Raw genomic sequence first — 20462 nt, 5'->3', positions numbered from 1 at the left:
TACTTCTGGCTCCTACAACACTCAAACATAGCAAACAATGAGTGTACTTACATGAGAGATTAAAATGCCCAGATAATTTAGGGGTGTAGACTGCTATTGGATAATATTAGTTTCTCCTTGCCTCCTACATGTCAGTTGCATTTCATGATGCCTCTCAGGTTTTTTTTCTTTCAGGATAAAATTATGATACTGACACTAATACTGACAAGATTGTAAATTTTTTCCTTTTAATATTTTTCCCCCTTTGGACACACACTTATTTGTCTAAAAATAAAAAAATCATGGCAGTTAATCTTGGTATTGTTTCTGATGTGCCTCCCCACTTCTGTAGTTACAAAGCAGTTTCAAACTGGAACAAAAAATTTTGGAGACATTTCTGCTTTAATTGTCAGAATGACAAGCAGTTAAAGATGAAGAAAACAATGGTTAGGTTGTCAGTAACAAAAGTACCTACAATCCACACAATGGTCTACACTTGTCTACAAATTGAGTATCTTCAACTGAGTCAGTGACAACTGGTTGTATGCAATCATGCTCTTCAGCTGGCTTCAATACTCCCACTTAACTGCATCCAGAGAGGTGCTGTAATTACCTGGGCAATGTGCTGGGTTATCATCACATGGTATAACAGAGCACTGAAGAGAGAAAGAATGTATTCCTTTGGCATAGAGTACCTTGTTTTTGCTATGATGGGTTGTTCTGGAGTTGTTTTGTTTGTTTGTTTTTAAAAAAAAGAATTGTTCCAAAATTTGTTCGTCTATTTGAATTGTATGAAGACAGCAAAGAGCTCTCAGCGTTTAAGTGGTCTGGTGTAGGACCAAAACACAAAGAGGGAGGTTACCAGCCTCAGAGAGAACAACATTCATGCTTTATCCAGTAGCCAGGACGGGCTAAGAAGGTTAAGTGTAAAAGTGTGTGTGCAGACAGGAGTAAGATTAAGATCAAAATCTTAAAGGGGAAGTGGGAGGAAGGGGAGGCAGGAGATTAAAAAAAAAATAAAATAGATGCTTCGTCTAAAATGAGGCTATCCACAAGAGGCAGCTATTGCAAAATATCTGCTGGAAGATATTTTATTTCACTTAATTTTCCAGTGTAACTAAATCCAGAGGATAAGTGGGAAGGAAGGCGGAAAGAATGGTTCCTGTACTCCCCATTAATTATGCTCTTAAAAGCTACTGAGTCTGGAAGAAAAAGGGTTGGCTGACACAATGTTTTCTTCATTTACAAGCTCCAAAGAGTTGTCTTTTATTCAAAAAGAAGCAAGCCCTACTCTTTGTGGGGACTTAGCATCCCTTTGAAAAAAATTACTTCCATGAAAATCTCTCTGAATAAAATTTTCCCTCAGCTAAGGGCTACCTGTTTCCTGTTGCACGTTATTTAAGCCATAAATACACAAGTACTGAGCATCTGGGAGAGAAGTTATTTCCTTCTGTTTGCAAGCAGAAAAGCACATGCCAAAACAACAAAAGACAAACTCAACCAGACTTTCTTATTTTGGCGCAAAATTGTTTGAATACATACCCTTCCAGCCACTGCTTGGTCTAGCTGAAAGGAATATCAACAAAACTGTATTTATAATACAAGGAGGAATATGGAAGTTCCCCTGAAACTTATTTAGGAAACTAAACAAGGACACATGAATGGTGAGATTACAGCTGGAAGCACACATTACACCTTTAACAGAAAAGTTAATGAGATTCAGCAGTTTCACATTTAGCCCTTGATTTTCATATGCAAGACCAATCCAAATAGAGTAAGAAAGAAGTACCCTGTGCTGAGGAGCAGGTAGGTGGACATCAGGGAGAGCAATATGCTGAACAGTCGCTGAAAGAGGAACGTGGGGCTCAGTAATGGCAACACAGAGGAAGAAACTGTAATAAAAGAGATCTGTCAGTCACTATATGCAAAACATTTCATCCTCGGTAACAAGATAATGCTCTTCAAATCTTGACACTTCATGTACTGAAATTCAATACTGGTCATATACGCCCTTCTATTTTCAGAAGTTATTTTTGCTAAAGAAAACCTAATGTTTGGAATGCTTAGTATTTCTCAAAAGTAATTTTAGTTCTCTAACATTTTAATTCCCTAGTTTTCTACCTCACAGCCTTTCTAATTTCTCATGAACTGATGTTAATAAGTCCTTAAGATGATGCAGAAGCATCACTCTAAAAAAGTCCTTAATACTACGCTGAGAACCAGTTACCATGGCCTCAAGGACCTCTGGCAGTGAAAAGACTGTGGTTACAGAGCCATTGCTCCACTGGATTAGATTAGGAAACCTGCTACATTTTGAAGTGCAACTGAAAATACTGGCAGTAAAGATACAGAAACTATCAACTTACTAGCTTCTCCACTTGAAAGTTTTAAACCAGGAAGATTTAAGGAACTACAGGGGACCTATCTGTCATATGACTGATGCTGCTTGCTTTAAACTTGTAATGCATTTCTCCAATGCTGGTGTGGGATCATAAGAGTTGCATGTTGCTCCTTAGTGCAGTCTATTGCTCAATTGCCCAGTCAGCCCTGGTTAGCAGAGTCTGTGATGCCCCTAAAGAAGCTCCTCTAGCCAGCAAACTTTTTCAGGTGAGGACAGGGCCCAACAGTTTGCAGGAGGTGAGGAAAACTGGGAAGAGAGGAAATGGGCTATTGGAAGATTGAGTAAAGAGGAAGCAAAGCAGAGGAAAAGTAGCCAGTGCTTGAAGGAAGGAAGGGAAGAAGGAAAAGCATTGCTGTGATTTAATCTTTTAACCTGTTTTTTTAAAAACAAAAATTTTATGTGTTTAATAAAGAAGTGCACTGACAATAACATCAGTGTGATTCTTCATTGTGGTATAGTGCCCTCATATTACTAAATCAAAGACTACATCAACAGTAAGTCATAATTAATTAATAATCACTTCATTAAGGAACAGAAATAAAACTATAACATACGGAAAGTGCTTGCTTATGCTTATTGTCATAGTATACATTAGAATTTATAGTAAACTTATCAATGAAAGAGAGATGAGGCCATCTCTGAAACCTGTGGGTCAGTATGTTTTATTTCCTGGCTTTCAGCTTTGGCCACTGCTGTGATTACAGAATAAGCGACTTCAATTCAAGGGTGCTCCAGTCCTTCAGCACCACTTGTAGTTTTCTATACTTAAAGCAGGCCCGAGTCAGGAAGGAACTCCAGGGACCTCACTGCAAGTCAGAACAGCTGGAAAGAAATTCAGTGTGGGAACTGGCCTCTGTGAATGACACTCAACACATCAGATGTGTATCACTCTCTGAGCGCAATCACAGAGGAGAACAGATGAGTGACTGGTGGGTGATAATTAGCCTTTCCCTTCCTTCTCTCATGCAACACATCAGATATTAACCATCAAAAGACCTGCAGGTTTCTGGCTGACCTATACAATTCTCTGTATGTGTCCCCTGCATACAGTTGTGCCACCAAATTCCTCAATATTTGGCAAGTTGCTATGATAGATTTCACTGACAAAAACTTGAAAACATAATATACATGAATTTAGAGATTAACATAAAGATGGTTCTGAAGAACACGGGAAACAGCTGGATTAACTTTATGCCTCCTGTTTTTACCTCTATGTTTGCAGTTAACGTACACTGCATGAACCATACAGTGTAACAGCTCAAGCCAGCTCGACACAGGCCTGTCTCATTATCACACTGACATGATAATAATACTCATATCAGTATTATTATGAATAAATACTGATAACTGTGTTTCTGATTATATAAATACACACAGAGGTGCAAAATGAGAGTTCAGTAAGTAACAGTGCCATTCTTCCACAACTAAGCAAAAAGATGAAGAGGAGTTTGACCATCTGTAATGCCACTAACTCTGAAAAGCTACAGTAGACCTTGGCACCTTAATTCTTATGGTGCCACATTTGTGGTACACATTAGTGACAAGGCAGATGCTAGTTGTGGTTATGGTGGTGACAAGGCATTTCTCTCCAACAGGAGTATTGAGGACCTGTTGTTGGATGCCTTAGCTTTTTATCTGCTTAGTTCTGTGTTTAATTATGCAGAGCAACTCTAGCAAGCACATAAAGCTCCTACCTTGTATATCATATTCACTTAAAATGATTACTTCCAGTCTGAAAGACTTTGCTAAAATATTCAATACTGCCGTGGCAGCAAGTAGACTTTTTGGGTACATACAGTTTACTTCACATTTAGCTTTATTTTTATCATAGAAACATCATGCACAGCAAAGAGAATTTCTAATATACTTTTTCCTCATAACTCTAGACCTCTCTGACTGCCCAAATCATCTCCTGGATGAAAAATGTTTTTGTCTCACCCTTACACGGGAGAGAAAGATAACCTTTACCCTCAATTCCTGCTCCAGTAAGCCAAGCAGGACATCACTGATTTCATGGACTTTACAACTGCAAGGAATTCATCCACACAGAGATCCCCACTTAGCTTAGCATGCTATGAAGAGTTCGGAAAGCACGATGGAAAGAAAAATGCTCCAAAGAAAAATACCTTACAAAGAGAGCATTGCTCACACACACACTGATCACAATCAGTTGTATTAATCTTGAATCCATTTGTTCAAACAGAAGCAGGACTGCTAAAACTGACAAGATCTGCTTAAGTTAAAACAATGTCACCAGTACAAGACATCCAGCAACTAGATAACAAGAGTCATAATTCTTCTGTTAATCTATGTTTAAATTCCTGGTCTTGACTTTTAGCAAAGAGCTGCTATGAAACTTTGCATGGGATATGTTTAGTTCTAAAACAAATCCCACATCCCAGATCACTTGGGGATAAACAATGCTTAACATTTTCTAATAGAGCTCTACAGAAATTACTTTATAGCTCAAATCAAAAGGTATTGCTTTACTGTATTCCACAACGCCAGCGATAATTACGTTTGCTCTGTTTAATCATCCCAGATTTAGAGTGATGAAAAATCCACAGATTTGTAAATTGTTTTTTTCTTTAATAATTAGGTTCTAACCGATATCAAACATACTTTCGCATCATTAGTTCACAGGTATTTTGCAAAGCAGCTCTGAAAAGGACTTCCATACCCCAAGGGTCTCCGCTGTCAGCTGCAACTTCCTGTTTCTATTGAAATACAGCAACAACCTTTTCTCACTTCCCTATGCTTAACTGGATTGCTTGCAGAACATCTCAGATCACCCTCACCTGGCTCCAAGTGAAACAAAAAGGGAATTTATACCATTATATCCCTAAAAGGGGTCTTCAAGATATTTATAATATTCAAAACAAAAGATAAAGCTACTTGCAAATCGAAGTTGTTTGCATTTTATTATAAACCTACAAAGGAGTAATACTTTAGAAGACATTCCTCAAAAAACCTCACTTAGAAAAGAATAGTGAACACATGGAAGAACTATTAGGAGTCAAATAAAGGAATATGTGCAAAAGTAAGATGTTAATAAAAAAGTGTCACCGCCCCCAACCGCAAACCTCACAAACTATCAGCTTGGGGGGGAAGATGTTCTTACCTAGAGTCATCCAGCTAATAATTTGATTCAATACGGGCAATCCCTGTTTGTTCTTGAGACTGTCATGGGTGCTGCTTACAACATATGTTGAAAGAGCAACGCTCAACATCTAGAAAGAAGAAATCAGACAATGAAACACATAATTAATGTATGGATCTCTGCCATCCCATACTAAATATGTAAATATACTTTAGAGTTGCATAAACACCTCATCTGAATCATCATAAGAACAGGAAGTCTGCTTTTTAAACTTCCTTCTATTTTTTTTTTTATTCTTATTATTTATTTGTGCTATTTTACAATAGTTTAAACAAGTGGCCTGGATCACTGATTTGACATGGTATGACCTTTGTTAAGGGTAACTCCTTAAACACTCATGCAAACCACAGAAAACATATGCCCCATTTTTTAAGGAGCACTTGCCCTCAAACAGCATCCATAAAGAACCAGCAGAAGATCTGGCTTTGCTGCAGGATCAGGTACAGGGTGCAAGGGAAGGCCAGTTAAGGAAAGAGCTTTGCATGGGCAGTGCAGCTCCTGTAAGAAGAGACAGCAGCAGCAGCGCAGAATGGAGGTGGATTTTAAAAGATGGAAAGAAGCTGCAATCTTAGCAGACTGTTCAAACGAAATTGTCCGAACCACGTCAAGCAGAGCTTTCTGCCTTGAGAAGCAGTGAAGCTGAAAAGGGATTTTTTTTCTTGACTAATTCAAGAGACACCACTGAGTCATCGAGTAGGTGCAAAAAACCTTAGGAAAATTACCCCATGAGTCAGTTATTTTTGAAAGATGACAATTATCCAAGAAAAGCTTGAGCCAAGCTTTCAATTACTGCTATTTATTCACAACTCCGAAGTTCCACTAAAAGGCAAATCAAGCATGCACAGTACTTTGCAAACATGTGCTTTTGAACTGCATTACAAGATATAATTGCTGTTGTGACTTTTTTAGTGCAAAGCAACTATGCAGTGTTCACATCCATCACTTTTTACCATATGAATAGCTGCCATTCCCCTGCCAGACACAGTGATACCTAGAGTGGTACCTGCAGAGGATACACTTAGCATCAGCATTCTTTTTTGGCCTGGTTTTACCGGTGCTCAGTATCTGCTGCTTCTATTTAATTTCAGGCCACAAGAACATGTAACTTGCATTGCTGTGTGACATCAATAAGGTAGGTCAAAGCATTAAATCTCCAAAAGCTCAGGGAATTGGCCCCTTCAGACCTCTGATGTTTATTTGTGATGCTTTTGCTGTATTCAGGCCAGATCTCTCCCCTTTGATATATCTTTTCAACTTCTTTTAGTGTCATGAGCTCTGGTAATCCCTCTGCTAGCCCCTACCTACTTGTGAAGTCATTTTGCACTCACTTTGTGTCATATTCCATAATGTATCTTGTGCCTTGGAAGACTTGCGATGACCTGGGCACGTTAGTAAAGCCAATTTACTGCTGCTAGATCTATACCAGTGTCTAGGGAAGGGCTCAGCATCTGCTTTTGAGACTCCTGTGTTAACAGTTTAAGTAATGTTGAAACTGCTCTCAGCTTTCACCAGCACCTCCAGGACTCTGGAACAGCACAGAATCAACTTGGAGACACAAACTGAGGTCTACAGCTAAGAATCTGTCTTCTTTCCACCTTCACAACCTTCCTTGAAGTTCAGAGATTATTCTTGAATGGCTTGAGAGTAGGCCTCTGAGGAACACTCATCCACAGGTTGCAGCTAGAAAGAGGAAATCAAGGGTGACATCTGCAGTCCCAACACCTCTTCACCAGCTGCTCCGTCTGGGATCTCTCCTAAGCGTCTAACATGATAACAATTCATAGAGAGAATGTAGGAGAACCAGTGTCATCAGCTGGACACTGTACAAGGCTGGTTGAAAACACTCCTCCTGTCCCCTAGTTCCACCAATATGACATGGATTCCTACTGTTTATTTCTCCTCCTAATTTAGAGGAGAAAACTAATAAACTGACCACCTTGGACCCACATGAAGTTCAAGCCTCCTACAATAATAATGTAGCCCAATATTATCAACCAATGGAAATAGCAGTGTTTTCGGCAGTGAAGCAAAAAATTAAGTTGTACAGTAAGCACTGCAGCAGTCTAGCTGACGGATTATAAAGGACTCCTGTTTTCACCATTCCTGGTCTTAATGACTTCTCAAAGATCACTCAATCATTTAGGTTGGAAAAGACCCTGAAGATTGAGTCCAACCATTAACCTAACACTGCCAATTCCAACACTAAACCATGTCCCTAGGCACCACATGTACACACCTTTTAAATACTTGCAGGGATGGTGACTCAACCACTTCCCTGGTCAGCCTGTTCCAATGCTTGATAACCCTGTGGGTGAAGAAATCTTTCCTAACATCCAATCTAAACCTCCCCTGGTGCAACTTGAGGCCATTTCCTCTTGGCCTATCACTTGTTATTTGGGAAAAGAGACTGACACCCACCTCACCAGAAGACAGAAGTAGCATTACCAAAAGACAATTCTCTCCTTGCCACAGCAAACAAAATACAGCAAAAAAAATATTCCTGGTTTAACAATATCAAGAGAAAACCTGAGAAACTCTTAGCAATTTTTAGAAACGGTGAGGGTGTACTTAGTATCTTCCACCTCAAACAGTGACATGTATCAAAACTTCAAAATTAGGTCTAAACATAACTGAAGTTTTTGTAACAGAAATGTAAATGTAACCATATGAAGTTACATTTTAAAATTTGTGTAGTCATTCACTTTTGCTGAAAACTTTCTTTGATCATGCTGTTTGGTTGTCTGGGACTTCTTTGTTTCTTTAAGGCTAATACCCATGTTGGAAATCTACAGCATGTAGGTACAAAACCCAGTGAATAAATGAGTAGCCTGTAAATGGTGTCTCCAATCCATATAGGTATGTAGTTCATATCATTTGCTAAGGTGTACACTCTGTCCCATCTGTGGAGAAACCAACACAAAAATACATAGTTCAGGGAATTATTTCTTCTGTGGAGGACTACACACAAACTGGTGGGTTTTCTGCCTACTCTGATGGTCTCTGCCAACTCAGATTTCTTTTTGACCATAAGGAGAGCGATTAATGTAACGGAACAAGCTTTCTTTGATAACAGGCATGATATCTTCACTACAGGCTAATTCCCAGATGGAAGATGAAGCTCACTCGGACAAGAAAGAAGAAAGTTGTCTTCAGAAGAGAAAAAAAATTTATCATAAGCACAACAAAAAGCCTAGGCTATGTTGAATCCCTCTTTCTCTCTGACTGAAGCAAGAAGAGAACTGAAAAGGGAAGTGTCTTTATTCAGATGTAATCCCAAATTAACTTGTGAAGAACAACTCAGGCAAGTAAGAACTACTTGAGCCTTTGGGAAATATTCTCTCTTACATGAAAATCTCTCTCATCACAAATAAGCAGATGCAAAACTTTGCGGTGAGGTGAAATGAAAGATTTGAAATAGGTTTCTTGCACACAGACACTACCAAAACAAAGAGGAAAAGGATTCAAAGAAAAAAAAAAAAAAAAGAGAGTTGGGATCCTGATCAGAGAAGTTTGGCCAGATCAGTAGGCTTTTTGCTAAAAGAAAAAAATCTAGAAATACCAGCTATTCCTTCTCCATTGTGTAATTCAAAGGCTTTTAGTCAGAGCTGAACCTATAAAAGATGTTAGCAGAGTGGCTAAGGGAATCCCCAAGACAAACCATAAAGTGTATGAGGAAGGGACTCCATATTTTCCCTTCCACTTCAGTCAATACTTGGAGAAAAGTGGCACACAAAGAAGACAGACCTGTAGCAAATTAATTTATCTTCTCATTCTCCAAAATGAAGAAACATCAAACAACCAATCTGAGTTTCCTGTCTAGGAAGGAACAACGTTATCAGAGGAAAGCATAACCTTCAGTGACTGCCTCCAAACACCACATACGAGATACAAAAACTACTTTTAAGAAACCCCTTGTCAGATATACAAAGAAGGAACCTGATCGTGTGTGCTTATGTATATGAATGTCAGTGCCCTGATCACTGTCTGTCATTGCAAAATAAGTACGTTTCATCTGATTAGATGATTCATCTCATGCTTAAAACTGCTTGGGAGTTGTAAATCTAAATTCATGTGTTCAAAAAGCTCCAAACCAGCATTTTTGAAGATTACCCTTTTCCCTGTCCCCACTGAAAACTCCAACTCAAAAGTAGAAGGAGAACAAGGGAATTATATTGCCTAGAAATACCAGTCTTCTGACAAACGTTTTCCTTTGTATTCCTGTACACTTCAAAGCAACTAAACACAATCTAACCTCAAAACAAGTTATTTATTTAGAAACATGTGTAATGCCTCTGTAATATCCTTCTCCCCTTCTAGATCTGAATAATCTACCCTCCCAGTCCTTTCCTTACCCAGTGTGAATGGTGGATCCCAAGTAAGATTCTGAAACAAAAATCTAATAGAGACTAATAATTAGATGTCACTATTGTAAAATATCTTCTGATTAAGGAGCCATTTGAGGATCTTTATGATATTCTTAAAGGTTGGGAGAAAAACGAAGATGTTACTCCCTGAACAAGCAGGCTGAACATTTCCATCTACTGAAGTATCTCAGGACTGTGAGTGAATTTCCTGATTCTATAGTTGGTTCAACAGTAGCCTGGCATTACTTTTTGACTACAGATCTACTTCATCATCATCATCATCACTTGTGAGCTGATCACAAAGTTACACCATGTGAGGTGCTCCAGCAGTTGTGTGGTGAGTTGATGTCAGCCAGCTGCCAGATGCCCAGCTGGCTGCTCTCTCACTCCTCCATCCAAGTTATTTTCAGGCACTGCAGGGAGAAATCCACTGCTGAGTATATACTGGAAATATCTGTCCTAAACACTTAGGAAAGGAAGTGATACCTCTTTTCCACATGTAAGCCGGAAAAGTGAAGAGAAAACACGGCTACATTATAGGTGTGTGCATGCTCAGGTAAAGGCCTTTTAAGCATTCATTATTCTTTCCTATCCTCCTTTTAAACAATTTCAGCTCCATTCCTAAATCACTGATATAATGAATGCATTGCTTAGCTCAGTAAGAAACTCCAGCACATAATAAGTCATAACCAATAAAGCTGCTCCTGAAATAAAACCATTATCTTGTAATAAGTTAAAAAAAAAAAAAGACGACAGCAGACATGCAAGGTATTATTAGAATCTTAAAAGCTCTCTAGAACTTAATTAGCACCTACTAAGAAAAGATCTACCTATTTCATGAAGGTATAAAGAAAAAAAAAAATCTCATCTTTCATCTGAAAGAAGATTTAACCAACAGAAAACCAGCTCAATATCAGTCTCACATTGTTATTCAACACCCAGAAACTGGAAAGAACCCCCTGAACCAGCAAGCCTGTCCTTAGGGTGCATGTGCAATTCCTGCAAAGGTCACTGGAAGTTACATACACAGACTGCAGGCAGGACAAACTCTCCAACTCACTGAGCAGGGCATCAAAATGTGTATGCGTGTCTTTGTATCAATACGCATAAATACGCACAGGATGAGCTTTTGGGAACACAGCATTATGATATTTAAAAATGCATATTACCATGAGTCCATGGTCCTCTTGAAATAGTCAAGGGGAACACTCTTAGGAACAATCATTTCCTTCTTGAATATTGTGGCTTTGGTAGGAAAATGTTCTTACAAAGTATATAAAAATTTGCACATAAAAACCCTCTAACATTCAGAATTACTGAGAAGTGGCAACCGACCTGATAAAAATGTACTTTCAGATCTTCATTATTTCTGTACTTATTTTTGCTGTTACAGAGAGACGTCAATGAGAAGCAAGAGATCAAGAGAGTCAGCAAACCAGTTGCTATTCTGTGAAAACAAACAAAAGAACAATAAAATCCCAGGAAATATCATCAAAAGGTTCAGGAAATTTTCATAAAAGTGTTCCTCACTAAAATGAAATAATTCATTACAGTATCCAGACTTAATATGTTAAGGAAATTTCAACACCCAGCTTTAAAAAAACCAAAATCCAACTCAGAATCAAGTGTGGTTTGGTTTCTTTTTTTTTGCAGGGGTTGGTCTGTTGGTGGGGTTTTTTTGGGGGGGGGGGGGGGGGGGGGGGGGGGCGGGGGCGGTGCGCACAGTGGGCGCAGTGTGGGTGTTTGTGGGTTTGGTTTGTTGGGTTTTTTTAATACAAGCTTGCCATCCACAAATACAATCACGCCTTTTCCATGGCAGTGGCAAAAAAAATCTGCATTTTGGCAACGTGTCTGATCTGTTATCCACTGTTTTAGGTACTTTCGATTACATTCAAATAATATTTTGAACACAACAGTAACAGTGATCGGTGATCTAAACTTAGCGGTTTCAAGGTTTGTCGTGTTTATCATCTAACAGGGCAATTACACCACCATTACGATCAAATGTATAGCTTTGTTTAAACGCAACAGTAAGACTAACAGGAAGATTGTCATTCATCACGTAAACACAAGGAAAAAATACTGCTCGACATTATTGAGTTAATCTGCTAATTATGACGCTGTTTCAAAATAATAGACATGATTCACTAAAAGATCAATACTAATATCACCTCCAATTGTCTCATTTCAGTCACCAAGCAAGCAGAGGAACTGTAAAGGCAGCAGAAGTTTTTGCATGTATTTCTCTGTCATGCTACAACCTTGATAGGGAAGTAGTCAAACCACACAATCATTGCTTCCACTTGTCCCTTGGCATCTCCTCTGAGAGACTACTGACAAAAATGACCATTTGTGATTGCTCCACTCACTGTGTTTTCTCAGGCATAACACAAAAATGTACAAATACCTCACATATTCAGTAAAATCAGTCTACACAGGCATATCTCAATAGCAATTTTCAAGTAATGATCTAATCAGTACAGGAACACAGTTGCTGGCTACTCATTCACAGAATGGAGGTTGGAAGGCATCTCTGGAGATCAGTCCAGTCCAACTCCCTACTCAAAGCAGTGCCAACTACAGCAATCTGCTCAGGGCCATGTCTAGCTGGGCGTTGAATACTTCTAGTGATGGAGACTCCACTACCTCTCTGGGGAACCTGTTCAAGTGCTTGACCTCACACAGCATAAAAAAGCTTTTTTCTTATGTTTAAATGGAATTTCCTGTATCTAAATTTTTGCCCATTTCTTTTTGCTTCACTGGATGCTGAGAAGAATCTGTCTTCTTTATTCTTCTCCCCCAGACAGGTATTTACATACTTTGATAAAATCCTCCTGAGTCTTCTCCAGAATAACCAGTTCCAACTCTCTCAATCTCTCCTCCAGGATAAGCAGTCCCAGCTCTTGCTCGCTCTCCTGTGACAGATGCTCTAATCCCTTACTCATCTTAATGATCATTCTCTGGACCTGGCCCAGTATGTCCACATCTCTCTTTTCAGAGAGCCCATGACTGGACACAGCACTTTCAGATGCGTCTCGTCAGGGCTGAGTAGAGAGGAATAATCACTTTCCTCATCATCATCCTGGTGATGCCAAGGATATCATTGGCTTTCCTGCAAGGGGCACATTGTTGGCTCATGATCAAACCAGTTGGTTCCAGCCTGTCCTGGTGCATGGAAATTATTTCTGCTCAGGTGCAGGACTTTGCACTTCCCTTTTTCGAATTTCACAAGCTTCCTGTCTGCCCATTTGTCCAGTCTGTTGAGGTTCCTTTGAAGGGCAGCACATCCATCTGTTGCATCAACCACTTCTCCCAGTTTTGTATCCCCTACAAACTTGTTGAGGGTGAATTCTGTCCTATCATCTAGGTCAGTAATGAAGATCTTAAAACAGTTTTGGCCCCAGTATCAACCCTGCTGTACACCACTAGTGACTGGCCTCCAGCTGGACTTTGTGCTGCTGATCACAATCCTTTGAACTTGTCAGTTAAGCCTGTTTCCAATCCACCTCACTGTCCACTGATCTAGTGTCAAAATAAACATTCACTGCTCTCCACTTGTCACTGAGCCAGTCTTCTCATCTTAAAAGGCTAACAGGTTGGTCAAGCATAATTCCCCCTTCATAAATTCATGCTGACTACTCCCAATCACCTTCTTGTCCTTCACATGTTTATAGAAGGTTTGCTTCCAGATTAGTTGCTAGAGTACCTTTTCAGGGATTGAGGTGAGGCTGACCAGCCTGTAGTCCCCTGGATCCCCTGCTTGCCGTTCCCTGAAGATAGCAGTGAGAACATCTGCTTTCTTCCAGTCCTCAGGAACCTCTCCCACCAGCCATTGACACAACTCTTCAAAGATTATCACAGTGACACTGGCCAGCTCCCTCAGCTCTGGTGTATGTTGTATCCCATCAGGGCCCATAGACTCATGCATGTCCAACTTGTTGAAGCATTCCCTAACCTGATCCTCTTCCACTAAGGTTGTCTTCCTTGCTCCAGACTTTCCCACAGGTCTCAGCAGTCTGAAGGCTGGGGTTTCTGATGGCCAGTCCTACCAGTAAAGATAGAGGCAAAGGAAGGCCTCAGATTTCTCCATGTCACTTATCACCAGGTCCCCATCCCAATCAGCAGCAGGGCCACATTCTCCCTAGTCTCCCTTTTGCTGCTGTATGCTGTCTTGTGTCTTGTTGCACTTTACATCTCACCAGATTCAATTCCATGAGAGCTTTGGCTTTCCTAACCTATCCTGCATATTCAGAAAGCATCTCTATGTTCCTCCTAAGTCACCTGACCCTGCTTTCACTTCCTCTATGCTTCCTTTTTATGATTGAGTTGAGTCAGGAGCTCCCTGTTCATACCATACAAGTTTTATTAATGTACTGAAGAAGCCCTGACCTGACATACAGTGCCATTGCTCAGGAACAGATTTAATAAATACACCTATTTCTCACCAGCACCCTAATTTCTTCCTCCTGTATCTTCTCTCCCAGCATCTCCTTATCTTCAATATCCTGAAGTGTCATATACATACATATTTTTAATTATTGCTTCAAGCCTTTTCAGCTTCAAAACTCCCTTCACAAGATTCATACAGGCGTGAACTGATTCAGAGGTACAATGTTTCATTAGAAGAATAAATAGGAAGATGTACCACCTGGGTAAGGTGAATATAAAGAGGTGTTAGGGAGGAAGATCTGAAAGTAATTTAATTCCATTTTGATTTCTAAGCTGTGCTTAAATGTTCTAAGGAATAAAAAACCTCAGTTTGGACCAGCCGAAATATATACGTGTGTATATACAGCTGAGAGGTTGTAATACAACCAAAGCAAATCTATCCTGAATATTTCCAACAGTGCCCAAGCATCAAGACTAAGAAGGGTTTTCAACAGATAAGATTTAAATCACAGTGAAAAATATTGAGGCAGAATGTCAATAATTTCAGAAATATCTGGGCTTATAATTCTACCTGCAATCATATATTACTGCTCAAACTGAATATTTTACTAAGGATCAGGCACTCTGCCTCTGATGGGGCACAGTATCTTCTGCCAGACAGCAGAAGGAGCTGTTGCAGCCCAGGTCAATTCAAGCTTCTCTCTGCAGTAACTACAATGATTCCACAAACCTAACACCTGCAGGCCAACCACCTGGACTGCATCCAGATGTGACAGAATGCTTGTATGATGAAAGAGTAGCTCACGAGAGGAGAGGGACAGATGACAAAGATGCACTACAAAAAATGCAAATCAACAACTGTAGAAAATCAGATGAGCAACACCAGAAAGGAAAATGCAGAACAGATAAGTAGAAGTGGAAAAAGAAGAGACAAGGGAGAAACCAAGGAAGACGAGATCTCTGCCTATCCTATATGTTCTATTTCCCTGAATATCTCATTAGGTACAGAGTGCTATTCAAAGACAGATTATTCAAAATTAGATGGAGGAATTCAGAAAGATGCTGTTAAAGTAAATTGCTTTAGAATAAATGTTCTTATTCACATATGTCAGTGCTATTTACCATGTTTGCACCGCAGTGAAGCTCCTCCTTTAATGATGGCCTTTATTTTAATGTAAAATTTGCAAAATTTTGTATTGTGAGAAATGTTTCCCTTGACAAGAAATTAGAGAATAAGGCAAAAAGCAAATGGATGTGTCAAAAGAATTAAAAATCTATTTTCATTCACATTAGTGAATAACTGAGGACTCTATAATCATGCTATTTAAATTCTGAATTTCAATACCTGTCTCAGCCAACTTTCAATAATGCAATTCCTCACATATATCAAAACTCAGCCTAAATTTTGAATATCAAAGAGGGAAATAAAAAGTTTAAAGAACAACATAAGATTCTTACACCAGAGGAATGTTTGGTTCTCTTCCTACAACAGGCATTAAAGGAAATATTGCCAGGAGCACACAGAGAAGAGTCCAGATCAATGCTGTTGTCTAAAAGACAAAAAACAAATGGGATTATTTGGAGGTCATGTGGACAGGCAATTGTCTAATCAGAAAAAAATACTTCATCGAACTACTAACAGCTCCTAGCATCTCCCACAGGCAAAAAACCCCTGCATCTATCAAGAGTAAAATTAACTGAAAAAAGGGCACAAGGTCATTGGTATTATAGTACTTCCATTTAATACAGAAAAGAATCTCATTTACACAGCTGTCAAAATCCTATCAAAGACAATGTGAATTAAAGCTAAACTCATACTTAAAAGCACTTTCTCAAAGTGTGGCCTTCATCCACACTGCAGTGCTAGAAAGCTGATGAGTAATCTTACGGAAGAAAGGAATAAAACTAATCTCATCAGAAGTTTGCAAGCAGCTAACTAATCACCTATTCTCTAGTAATATGGTAGCATTTTCCAGTCTTTGAATCTGAATGTCATTTGATTTAACCACCATAATCACCTAAGCAGTTCTCTAAATTCTTTGCTAGGAGGAAAAAAAAAAACAACCTATCCCAGGTATTTTACTCTAAATAAAGACATTAAGAGCTAGCTATATCACTTAAAGTTTTCAAGCTCAAGTCAGCTTCAAGTTCCTGAAAGGAAATTTTCAGTGCTACGAAACATCTGTGTATACCCAGCTTTAAGACAATACAAGAAATACAATTAAAAAATTGTAAATAAACAAATACAAGCCTCCATCTTGACAGTTCTTGCAGAGCAAGACATAGCAATTGGACTCCATTTTTTTTTTGTTTTAATTAAATAGGTAATGTTATCCCAGAACTCTAGGTTTTAGGTATCCTGTGAAATAAGAGATGTTTGAATAAACTAATGGAAGAAATGTGTCTTATATTAAAGGTTGTGCCACTTCACACCCATATCTACAGAAGTCAAGTTTTTTCCTGGGAAAACAAAACAGAAAGCTGCCTCTGAGGAACAATGCGTGCCAGCTGACTGCAGACAATAATGAATTGACAAGCATTTTTCAGTTACCATCAAAATTCTTTTTCAATAAATGATCATATTACTTAAATGGTGGACTTTCATCAACCAACCATGCATGTCAACACTTCTGTCACTGTGACAATTTGATAAATGATGTATGTTTCATATGATTTTAAGTCAAGCATTTTTTAGTTATCATTAACAGAAAACTGCTAACTCTTAGCTACCCCAAAATTCTTAGGCAGCCTTATTACTTATCTTGTATAACAGATCTATCCAGATCATATTAAACTCCCTTGCCTTGCTACAGGCTGCTCATGACAGAGATCAGAATAAGAGCATAACTGAACAAGAATCTAAAGCAGCATTCCAAAGAGACCAGTCCCAACATCCTAAGATACAATCAGCTGTTCGCCATTTAAAATGCTCTTTTTAAGGCAAAGCAATACAGTACCTTTGCTTGAACCCACAGCTGTGTGATCACTGGCCAGCCAGCAAACACAAGAAGACCAATAGTAAGCGTAGAGCGGTAGAAAAAGCTGAAGACCTAAATAAAAAAATAATCCAACAGAAGACTGAAAAACAAGCATGTTAATAAAACTTACAATTACCCAAATAGGTAGAATGCTAGCAATGAGACACCGTGTTGATACATATGGATAAAACACTTACTAGTATTTCAATTCCCAGTGCACAAACCAAGAGGAATCCCATAGACTGACCGATACGAAGTGACAAGAGATTTGCAGCAAGGTCTTGAATAAGAGGAAGTCTGTTCAAAATGATGGAACAAGATAATAATTATTTTTAAAAAACAGAAATAACATAGGATTTTACCTCTGAAGGGCAAAGATGGGGTCAGGGCACAAGAAATGTTTCAGGTACTGCTGATCATGCCTGCTGTTTACAGAGGGGGTGATGGCCTGAGGCTCCTTCTGCCCAGTTTTACTTGATATAAAATCTACAATAAAACCCTCCAGCTTTTTCCCTCCCATTTCTGGCACATCTTCACCCATACTGGACAAGCTTCAGATTATTCTTTATCCAAATCGTCTCTGAGTTTATGAACATTTTTGGTTATGCTGTGCTTAATGCCCATCATAACTGATGAAACATTCAGAAACTTTAGAGGGAGAAAAAAATCCCCAGTTAGCTTTTCCAGTGTTTTATGAGGCAGCTCATTATCTAACTGCAGTTGGTCTCATTTTCTCTGAATAATACCGAGTTGGTATCTACAGAATTGCCAGTAGATTAGGTAAATAATAGAAATCAGAAGGTAACAAGTATTTTTGGATTTGGAGTAAAAAGAGACCTAAACAAGACAAGTTTGTTTCGGTATGAGAGCACAATCCTCAACATGACTAGCACACCTTCTCCAAAAGCAGCTGGAGTTCAGCATACTTAACACTTTGCAGGATCAGACTATTTCAAAATTATTGAAGAAAAGGAACAACCTGTTCTGTTTTACAAAAGAAGTCAGCTGCTACAGGTATTTGCTAGAGATGTTAGGACCCATTTGTTACAGTTATGAGAGTACTAAAAACATTTTGTCTTGGAAAGACATTAATTAACTTTTGCTAATAGAAAAGATATCTTCTAGTATTGGCAGCTGTATCAGTCAATTTGGAAACTACTTATATGTCAAGTGACATATAAACCAGAATCCTCTGGAATGTCTCAGGAAGTTTAATAACATTATATCTAACTTTTTCTCCCAAACTTATAGGAAAAATGTAATTGTCAACAAAAGGAAGTACAGACCTGGTTTTATGAAACATTGTTCTCAAAATGTATTATTTACTTACTCTCTCACAACTGCATACCATACTGGTACAGGCAAGAGACAATATATGTAGTATGTCCAAGGACATGTTTGAATCAACAGGAAAAAAGCTATTATCATTCCAACAAAGGCAAAACTGTAGAAGAGAACAGTAGATTCCTGAAAAACAAATGGTTGGACAAACATTCCTGAAGCAGCAATAAAACGTTTTAAACTACACACTATTTTCCATTTGTTAGTTACACAGTAAAGCAAATGTTATTTTAACACAGTCACGGAAGCTGTCTTGTGTCTACGTACACAGCTCTGGATGCTTTTTCCAGCCAGATGAAAAAAAACAGTAGAAGCCCAATACATTGGAAGCCCAATGTATGCAATGTTATTTATGTTCAATGGATACTTGAAATCCATTGGAAGTCAGAGATGCTAAGGGTCTTGGAAAAAAAATTCTCTTAAATGTCGATTCTGAAAACAGACTTGGAATATAACCTTTTGAGTTCAAGTTCATAGCAGTACAGCCAAAATGTTTAATGAAAATTGCATTAGCACGTTTCCTCCTCTTGCTTGAGACATTTGTAAGAGAACTAACTAAATTAAAATATAAAGCATTAACTCCCACTGGAAAAAATGCAAAATCTTTCAGGATCTAGGGGCAGCTACTGAAGGAGGCTTGTCTTCTACAGGAGAGATGACCTTACTCAGAGATCCTACAATTTCAAAATACAACAGAGAACTGGAGTCACACAGCACTTGAAAGGTTCTTAGCACAGCCAGAACTGTTACTGTATTTAATCCTAACCTACAACGTCAGCTTTGGGCTTTCCTAAAAAACAAAAAAATAAATAATTAAGTTATGAGATTAGAACATTCTCCCTACCATGTACTCAAAGAAACACCTTCTCAGACTGAGAGAGCTGTAAGGAAGAACATCAGAAAGCAAATAAATTTTTAAAATGGGTAATCTCAGACAGGTAGGCTAGTCCTCAATCATCAGGTAGTAGCAATCTCTTGTTTGTGCAAAGAGGAGAATTTAAACAATCACTCTGCATCTGCCTTTTACCTGATGATTGAACTACTCTTCCTTATTTAGGGACATTCAGATATCAGAATTACTGGTAAGGGAGGATTACGTACAAGTTTTAAATAAACAATTTTATCTTTATGTATTGCAGTTTGACATAGTAAAGGCAGCTTTGGTGACTGAGCAGTCTAATGTATTGTGTACGTAATGACTGAAGACACTGTTTTCTTCTATACGAATGCCAGTTTTTTTGAATGAGTTATGCAGACAGATATGCGACTACGTTAAATATGCTGAGAAGACATTCAATTAGTAGTTCACATAGACAGGTTAACATTTTTTCTGGTCTCCCCACCCCTCCATAGTTGACATACAACTGTCTTGATCTAAACTGACAGCAAATGCAAATTCTAAATGATTTTTAAAATAGAATTTCTGCTAAGATATGCCACTAAAGTAAGAAAAAAATCTCATCTAGAAAGCTGACCTAATGCAATTTCATTTTATTAGTTTTAAATTTTACGTTTGCTGACATATAGACAGAATGAATATATATAGGTATGATATGCACACAATATAATTTATCACTGAATGAGTACACACAATCAACATTTTATTCCATATAGAGACATAAATATAGAATCCAATATAGTTGGTCATGCACTGAAAATGGAAACCAGATTTGCATTTTCTGTGGATGTTTAAAAATAGATTAAAAGGTTAGGCTTCTTGCTAAGCAAAACAACACACTAGAAGAAAAAAAAGTTTTTTCATATGCAGCATAACAAGTCAAAACTTTTAAAGATAATATATACAGGATACGCAGTTTCATTATTCAGAGGCTCCTTTCACATTTTATAAG

General features: G+C 38.4%; 1 protein-coding gene across 5 annotated transcripts in view; it reads right to left on the bottom strand.

The window, feature by feature from the left end:
* PIGN (phosphatidylinositol glycan anchor biosynthesis class N) overlaps positions 1 to 20462 on the bottom strand; it is a 111335-nt gene that overhangs the window by 19990 nt on the left and 70883 nt on the right. For all 5 annotated transcript variants that reach the window (XR_012629524.1, XM_074873660.1, XM_074873679.1 and 2 more), the window contains exons 15-21: positions 18602 to 18738; positions 17469 to 17568; positions 17251 to 17343; positions 15752 to 15843; positions 11240 to 11351; positions 5502 to 5610; positions 1769 to 1871 (exon numbers count right to left, since the gene is read on the bottom strand). Coding sequence is in view for 4 of the 5 variants with exons in the window: in XM_074873660.1 (XP_074729761.1) it covers positions 1769 to 1871; positions 5502 to 5610; positions 11240 to 11351; positions 15752 to 15843; positions 17251 to 17343; positions 17469 to 17568; positions 18602 to 18738 (746 nt within the window). In the remaining variant the exon portion in view is untranslated. The remainder of the gene's footprint in view (positions 1 to 1768; positions 1872 to 5501; positions 5611 to 11239; positions 11352 to 15751; positions 15844 to 17250; positions 17344 to 17468; positions 17569 to 18601; positions 18739 to 20462) is intronic.

The sequence above is a fragment of the Strix uralensis genome, chromosome 1 (genome assembly GCF_047716275.1).
Source record: "Strix uralensis isolate ZFMK-TIS-50842 chromosome 1, bStrUra1, whole genome shotgun sequence".
In the NCBI taxonomy this organism is placed as follows: Eukaryota; Metazoa; Chordata; class Aves; order Strigiformes; family Strigidae; genus Strix; species Strix uralensis.
Note: the sequence above shows the minus strand (reverse complement) of the source record. Positions and strands in the feature narration are given on the sequence as shown.